This window comes from Pristiophorus japonicus, chromosome 7 (genome assembly GCF_044704955.1).
Source record: "Pristiophorus japonicus isolate sPriJap1 chromosome 7, sPriJap1.hap1, whole genome shotgun sequence".
Taxonomy (NCBI): domain Eukaryota; kingdom Metazoa; phylum Chordata; class Chondrichthyes; family Pristiophoridae; genus Pristiophorus; species Pristiophorus japonicus.
This window is the reverse complement of record NC_091983.1, coordinates 120,099,643-120,108,264: the sequence shown is the minus strand read 5'-3', so window position 1 is coordinate 120,108,264 and position 8,622 is coordinate 120,099,643. Positions and strand designations below refer to the sequence as shown.

The following is an 8,622-nucleotide window of genomic DNA, read 5'->3' as shown; positions in this document are numbered from 1 at the left end:
GTAACTCAGCTGCAGAGGGTCGGAGGGTCAGACAGCACTGGTCTCTGAATGTAAAATAACCAGCTAACTTTGGCACAATTCATAGCCGGGGGTGGCCATATTCATTGACAAGTTGAGAGTGTTGCCTCTCTTTGGGTGGATGAAAGTGAATGATGGGAATATTTTAAGAAGATTACAAACTCCAAAACATAGATGTTTCTATCAGAAATTTGAAACAATCAGTGGCAGACTTTATATAAAAGGAACCTAATATCACAATAGTCATCATCATAGGTGTTATATATGCATGCTTGTATTGTTGTATGATGTCTGTAACACTGAATGTACCTTTACACTGTACACATTTACCTTTAAACCAGAGGGTGCTGCTGCTGGAGACCTAAGGGTTACCTGCACACTGTAGGTAACCCAGTATAAAAGGAAGCTCACAGTTTGGTGTCCTCACTCGAGGAGCTGCAAATAAAGGACTACAATCTACACAGTTTAAGTACCATACCCTGCTCATGGAGTCATTACCACAGGTGCCTACATACACAACAATAGGCAGTCCCTCGAAATTGAGGAAGACTTGCTTCCACTTCAAAAGTGAGTTCTCAGGTGACTGAATAGTCCAATATGGGAATTACAGTCTCTGTCACAGGTGGGACAGACAGTCGTTGGAAGAAAGGGTGGGTGGGGAGTCTGGTTTGCCGCACGCTCCTTCCGCTGCCTGCGCTTGTTTTCTTCATGCTCTCGGCAATGAAACTTGAGGTGCTCAGCGCCCCCCTGGATGCTCTTCCTCCACTTAGGGCGGTCCTTGGTCATGGACTCCCAGGTGTCGGTGGGGATGTTGCACTTTATCAAGGAGGCTTTGAGGGTGTCCTTGAAATGTTTCTTCTACCCACTTGGGGCTCGCTTGCTGTGTCGGAGTTCCGAGTAGAGCACATGCTTTGGGAGTCTTGTGTCCGGCATGCGGACAATATGGCCCACCCAACGGAGCTGGTCGAGTGTGGTCAGTGCTTCAATGCTGGGGATGTTGGCCTGATCGGGAACACTGACGATGGTGCTTCTGTTCTCCCAGGGGATTTGGAGGATCTTGCGGATCACAATAGTGTCCTGATGTTATTAGGTATCAGCATGTTTTGTTCTTAACCAAAATATACGCGTGATCAAACAAAGAAATCCACCGTCCTCCAGCCGAAGGTAGAATTGGAAGCGGAGAGAATGTTACAGAAACTACAGGTAGCATTTCATGTCTTTAAAAAAAAATAACCAAGTTATTTAAGTAGTTGCTGCTTAACCTAATTTCAAATGTGCTGTTACGAGGAATGTGTAGAGAGGAAGAAGGATAAAGCTGACTTCTTCATCATTAGAAACATGACATGGTAGCTGCCCCTATCCCACCTCATAAATGGCTCAGTAAGTTTATCCGCAAAGGCCAAGACATCCTAGATTTAATCCAGGATCTGTGCTGAGATGGCTGATCTTGGCTGGGGAAGTGATAGTGGTGCTATAATTAGCCTTAATAAAGAATCACTCCTCCTTTTTCAAAGTATTGGGGCCAGAAATATGCAGTCCTTCTGCCATACTCCGGTGGAAGTGAGCTGAAAGGGCTAGAAATTAGGTCTGGGCCTGAAAATTGCCAGATCCCACCTTTTTGAAGCCAGCAGTGTAGCAGGGTGCAGTGCCAATGGCAGCAACTCTCAACACCAGGAGTTCCCAAGTCTTCAGCTCTCAGAGGGACCCGCATATCATCAACAGCAGTGCGCCGAATGGCCAAAGACCCTCCACCTGTGGGTGCATACTGGGACTGTAGTCTCCAACATTCACAAGCAAATAAAGGGATGTTCCCCATAACCCACAGCACATGCAGTATTGGAGGTGTTGATGAATGCTAAAAGACACCTCGCTGCAGATTTTTGGTATTTATTTTGTTTAACTCCCTACTCACTTACTGAATTCCGACCTAGGTGGTAACAGGAGTTTACTTTATTGTATTTTGAAATATATTTTTAAATTTGATGGACCAGATGCTTTAAAATGGGGGGAAAAATCATATGCGGTGCAGAGGATGCTTTCCTAAGGCTGGGTTACATTGTCTAGGTAATGTAAAGGTACCCCTACTTTGAATCTAACTTGATTATGTTCGAATGTAAAGACTGAAGGGAGGAGGAGTCCTTAACATCTAGTTAGGAGACAGGTAACCTATTGCCAATATTGAGCACCCAGTTACTGTATAATAACCATTGCAAAAATTGAGTTTTCATCCATGCTTCAGTCTCTTTGTCAGTGCACTTACACTGAAGTCATGCATTGTGGCCTGCTACTACAGGTGTCAGATTTGCCTGAGCGCTCTCACCTCAGAGTCAGAAGGTCATAGGTTCAAACCGCACTCCAGATACTTGAGCACATAATATAGGTTGACACTTCAGTGGTGTAGGAGGTGCCATCCTTTGGATCAGACTTTAAACTGAGGCCCTGTCTGCCCGCTCAAGTAAAGTAACTCATGGCAAGTTTCTAATAAGAGCGGGGGAGTTCTCCCGGTGCCCTGGCCAGCATTTATTTATCCCTCAAATAACATCACGAAAAACAGATTGTCTGGTCATTATCGTATTGCTGTTTGTGGAATTTTGCTGTGTACAAATTGCTGTCACTTTTCCCTACATTACGATAGCAACTACACATCAAAAGTACATCGTAAGCTGTAAAATTCTTTGTGAGTCTTGAGGTTGTGAAAGGAGCTTTTATAAATGCAAGTTGTTTTTTTCTTTATTAGTAAAGGCTCTTGATGCAAATATTGGGGAGTAAGTACAGAAGTATTTCATTCACTTGTACTGGTCATATTCCTCATAGCTTTAATTCATTTGTGTGTCCTTATTCAGGAGATGCATTCTCAAGTTGCTGGTCTACACTTGGAACTGAAAAGAAAAGAAGCCAATTTAAACATGTTGCAGACTGAAAAAGAGAGACTTGGCAACCGGCTTAACCTCTCAGATGGCAAGTTCTGTGGTTGACTACTGTAGTCCACAAATTGCAGTTTGCTATGTGCTTTTTATATATAACTTGTGATTAACATGAGGCTCTTTATAATTGCTTAATATCAAAGTTGATTGGTTTACACGCCCAAATTCTTGGGGCTTGAAATTCCAGGTCTTCCACTCTGCCGGCACCAGTGTGGCACCCTGATCCACAGCAGAAAACCAAACGACTCACAGCCACTCTGCTGGTGGCCCCAAGACTCTTCCTGAACCAAAGAAAAAAAGTTCTTCACCTCCATAGGAAAAAATGGTAATTGATCCGTTATGGACAAGATCTGGGGCCATTTCAAAGTCTGCAATGGAACTCACACCAGCTAACAGCTGACAAGAATTTTTTGAGGATGTTTCCAGTAGAGTGGACAAGGGAGAACCATTTGATGTGGACTTTCAGAAGGCTTTCGACAAGGTCCCACACAAGAGATTAGTGTGCAAAGTTAAAGCACATGGGATTGGGGGTAGTGTGCTGGCGTGGATTGAGAACTGGTTGGCAGACAGGAAGCAAAGAGTAGGAGTAAATGAGTACTTTTCAGAATGGCAGGCAGTGACTAGTGGGGTACCGCAAGGTTCTGTGCTGGGGCCCCAGCTGTTTACATTGTACATTAATGATTTAGACAAGGGGATTAAATATAGTATCTCCAAATTTGCGGATGACACTAATTTGGGTGGCAGTGTGAGCTGCAAGGAGGATGCTATGAGGCTGCAGAGTGACTTGGATAGGTTAGGTGAGTGGACAAATGCATGGCAGATGAAGTATAATGTGGATAAATGTGAGGTTATCCACTTTGGTAGTAAAAACAGAGAGACAGACTATTATCTGAATGGTGACAGATTAGGAAAAGGGTAGGTGCAACGAGACCTGGGTGTCATGGTACATCAGTCATTGAAGGTTGGCATGCAGGTACAGCAGGCGGTTAAGAAAGCAAATGGCATGTTGGCCTTCATAGCGAGGGAATTTGAGTACAGGGGCAGGGAGGTGTTACTACAGTTGTACAGAGCCTTGGTGAGGCCACACCTGGAGTATTGTGCACAATTTTGGTCTCCTAACTTGAGGAAGGATGTTCTTGCTATTGAGGGAGTGCAGCGAAGGTTCACCAGACTGATTCCTGGGATGGCAGGATTGACATATCAAGAAAGACTGGATCAACTGGGCTTGTATTCACTGGAGTTCAGAAGAATGAGAGGGGATCTCATAGAAACGTTTAAAATTCTGACGGATTTAGACAGGTTAAATGCAGGAAGAATGTTCCCAGTGTTGGGGAAGTCCAGAACCAGGGGTCACAGTCTCAGGATAAGGGTAAGCCATTTAGGACCGAGATGAGGAGAAACTTCTTCACGCAGAGTGGTGAACCTGTAGAATTCTTTACCACAAAAAGTTGTTGAGGCCAATTCACTAAATATATTCAAAAAGGTGTTAGATGTAGTCCTTACTACTAGGGGGATCAAGGGGTATGGTGAGAAAGCAGGAATGGGGTACTCAAGTTGCATGTTCAGCCATGAACCCATTGAATGGCGGTGCAGGCTCGAAGGGCTGAATGGCCTACTCCTGCACCTATTCTCTATGTTTCTATGTTTCTAAGAGTACTGTTGTGGCTTTATACAAATAAGCTGGGTGTAATATCTGGGATAACCCGGAAATTCCACCAAACAATGCCCCCTATTTCCCATTCCCACTGGAAATTAAGGTGACTGAATGAGGCAGAATCCAGGAATTTTGGTCACTTAATATATAAATCTTAACACTAAAGATGCATTTACCTTAAAAGCAGACACGTATAGAGCCAAAGCTTTCAAAGTTTGATTCTATTTTTTCTCCTCATTGACAAACCTCTGCCGTTCATGCAGTGTTTGTACATTCCATTATGTAAACCAAAGATGCACAGTGGGGACTTTCCATTTTATCATGGGAATGAGGACGATCCAATCGATTACAATTGACAAACCACTGTTTGATCCCTGCCACCAACTCCATTGGTCTCCTTGGCTACTGTCTGAGGCTGAACCAGACTGTTCGCAACCTTGCTGCCCAATTTGTCCCTGAGCTGAGCCTCCGACCATATGTCCACTCCATCACTAAGACCGCTTCCTTCGATCTTCGTAACAACGCCCATCTGTGTCCCTGTCTCAGCTCTTCTGCTGCTAAAACCCTCATCCATGCCTTTGTTACATCAAGACCAATGTTTACGCGGCTTATCACCTGCAAGGTCCCTCGCAGGCCACTCACCGGTTTTTATGTTACAGATACCGCGCATGTGCAAAAATTTTAATGGGCTGCGCATTGGGGGAGGCAGGCCACGCAGGAAGCAGCATGGCTTACAGGGGACTTCGCTTTAGAGTCAACTATTCCAATGCTCTCCTGGCTGGCCACCATCTTTGCACCCTCCGTAAAATTGAGCTCATCCAAAACTCTGGTGCCTATATCGTAACTTGCCCCATGTCCGGTTCATCCATCACCACTGTGCTCTCTGACCTACATTGGTTCCGGTTCCAGCAACACCTCAGTTTTAAAATTCTCATCCTTGGTTTCAAATCCCTCCATGGCCTCAGACTTCCTTATCTCTGTAATCTCTTCCAGCCCTACAACCCTCCGAGATATCTGTGCTCCTCCAATTCAGCCTCTTGTGGCTGACTTTAATAGCTTTCCCATTGGCAGCCGTGCCTTCAGCTGCCTGGGCCCTAAGCTCTGTAGTTCCCTCGCTAAACCTCTCTGCCTCTCAACAGGCCGGGGCCATTGGAAGGAGCAGCTTGCGGCGGCCCGGCCCGGAAATCGGCGCGGTCCCGGCCTGCAAGACCATCAGCAGGCCGGGGCCATTGGAGGGAGCAGCACGTGCTGCTGCAGGAGGGTGACGGCTACAAAACAGGTTGCTGATTGCAGTGCAAGCAGGCACAGCAGGAGGGACGAAGGGAACGGCAAGAATCCGTAGAGGGAAGTGACCAGGGCCCAGGAGAGGCGTGAATCTGGGATCTGGAAGAGGCGAGGGCCCAGGGGCAGCACGGGCCAGCCCACACTGCAATATGTGTGCGCGCTCAGTCTGTTCAACAGAGCTGGTCTCCAGTTAGTCTTGGGTAATCCTTGCCATTGGACCAAGACCTAGCTCTGTCAAGCCCGTGTGGTGGGTGGTGTGCAACGGCCACCACACGTTAATAAAATCCAAGCACAGGCATCTTCCACCCTTCGCAATGTAGTTCGGGATCTGGAATATTAGGCCCTTCATTGAAACACCTGTGAACCCATCCCTTTTTGGCGTGGAAGCAAGTCATCCTTGCTTCGAGAGACTGCCTATGATGATGATGATGAATTTCTTGAAGACACTCCTCAAAACCTACCTCTTTGATCAAGCTTTTGGTCATCTGCCCCAATATTTCCTCATGTGGCTGTGTTAAATTTTGTTTGGTAATGTTTTACAATGTTACAGGCGCTATCTAAATACAAATTGTTCTCATACAACTTATTTATTTGAGAGATGAGTTAATCTTCCATGGTACTGGACACGGGAGTGAATTTTTTTTTTTATTTCAAAATTTACTTTATTCATATAAAAATTTGCACAATACATTGGAAGGCAGTTCAGTACATTTGGCTGCAGTCGGCAATTCCATACAATACATTTGGATGCTAACGGCAGTTCCGTTCAATACATTTGCTTGCTTTACATTTTGAGGTACATTTCATAACAATCCAGGATACATTGTAATACAGTCATCAAATTACTTTAATAGTGGCACTATACAGTACACGGAATGAGTGAGGGTACAGTTACATTTCTTTGCAACATACATTACTAAACAGAACTTGCATTTTACATGGCACTACATAGGTTTTTTTCAGATCATGGTGCTCTATGTATTCAAAAAGTTTACAAGTGCAACCCGAGGGGAGTTTTATACTGATTCCAGCCCCTGGGTTTATCGTGGCAGAAGGGCTTTAAACTGTGGCTCTTCCCCACTGTGCCTTTGCGGCGACTGCACCAATTTTTAGTGCATCCCTCAGCACGTACTCCTGGATCTTCGATTGCGCCAATCTACAACACGCAGACGTGGACATCTCCTTGCTCTGGAAGACCAGCAAGTTTCGGCAAGACCAAAGTACGTCTTTCACCGAGTTGATGGCCCTCTAGCAGCAGATGATGTCTGTCTCGGTGTGTGTCCCCCTAGGAACAGCCCATAGAGCACAGAGTCCTGTGTTACGGAGCTGCTTGGGATGAACCTCGATAGCAACCACTGCATCTCCTTCCAGACCTGCCTTGCAAAGGGGCAATCCTGAAGGAGATGGATGACAGTCTCGCCGCACCACAGCCTTCTTGGGGGCAGAATGCCGTGTCTCTGAAACTCTGGCTGTGCATGAATTTTAACCCCCAAAAACAGGTGGGTTGTGGTCGGGTGAGATGTTAACATTTTTAAAATCTTAAACCCACCCCCAAGCCACCCACTTCTGGGTTTAATGGAGACGGGACAAGGAGCAGGCAATTTAAATACCTTTGCTGAGGCTGGCAGCCTCTGATTTAACCCGCCTTGCAGGTTTAACCAGGCCTTGGGAAACCCGCCAGCTGAAGGGAGGCGAGGACAGCTTTGGGGAGAAGTGTCTTCACAGCTCTCCTTGCGGGCCAGGAGGAACCGGAGTGCTTTCCCTTGGCCCGCCAAGCTTACCTTCTTCTCTTGGATCAGACCCCCACCCCCAGACAACAATTCCTCCCCCTACCAGGCTTCCAGTAGTAATTGCAGGCTCATAGAAACATAGAAAATAGGTGCAGGAGTAGGCCATTCGGCCCTTCGAGCCTGCACCACCATTCAATAAGATCATGGCTGATCATCACCTCAGGACCCCTTCCCTGCTTTCTCTCCATACCCCTTGATTCCTTTAGCCATAAGGGCCATATCTAACTCCCTCTTGAATATATCCAATGAACTGGCATCAACAACTCTCTGCAGCAGAGAATTCCACAGGTTAATAACTCTCTGAGTGAAGAAGTTTCTCCTCATCTCGGTCCTAAATGGCTTACCCCTTATCCTTAGACTGTGTCCCCTGGATCTGGACTTCCCCAATATCGGGAACATTCTTCCTGCATCTAACCTGTCCAATCCCGTCAGTATTTTATATGTTTCTATGAGATGCCCTCTCATTCTTCTAAACTCCAGTGAATATAGGTCCAGTCGATCCAGTCTCTCCTCATATGTCAGTCCTGCCATCCCGGGAATCAGTCTGGTGAACCTTTGCTGCACTCCCTCAATAGCAAGAACATCCTTCCTCAGATTAGGAGACCAAACCTCAACACAATATTCCAGGTGAGACGTCACCAAGGCCCTGTACAACTGCAGTAAGACCTCCCTGCTCCTATTCTCAAATCCCCTAGCTATGAAGGCCAACATGCCATTTGCCTTCTTCACTGCCTGCTGTATCTGCATGCCAACTTTCAACAACTGATGTACCATGACACCCAGGTCTCGTTACACATCCCCTTTTCCTAATCTGCCGCCATTCAGATAATATTCCGCCTTCGTGTTTTTGCCACCAAAGTGGATAGCCTCACATTTGTTGATGCCAGTTCATTGGATATATTCAAGAGGGGGTTAGATATGGCCCTTACGGCTAAAGGGATCAAGGGGTATG

The 8,622-nt window shown here is 46.1% G+C and overlaps 1 protein-coding gene across 1 annotated transcript in view; it reads left to right on the top strand.

The window, feature by feature from the left end:
* The first annotated feature begins 1,176 nt into the window (after positions 1-1,176).
* Positions 1,177-8,622, top strand: part of LOC139266844 (median body protein-like) — a 69,108-nt gene continuing 61,662 nt past the window's right edge. Inside the window, exons 1-2 of the mRNA XM_070884452.1 lie at positions 1,177-1,221; positions 2,862-2,976. Of these exons, the coding sequence (XP_070740553.1) occupies positions 1,204-1,221; positions 2,862-2,976 (133 nt within the window). The 5' untranslated portion in view covers positions 1,177-1,203. The remainder of the gene's footprint in view (positions 1,222-2,861; positions 2,977-8,622) is intronic.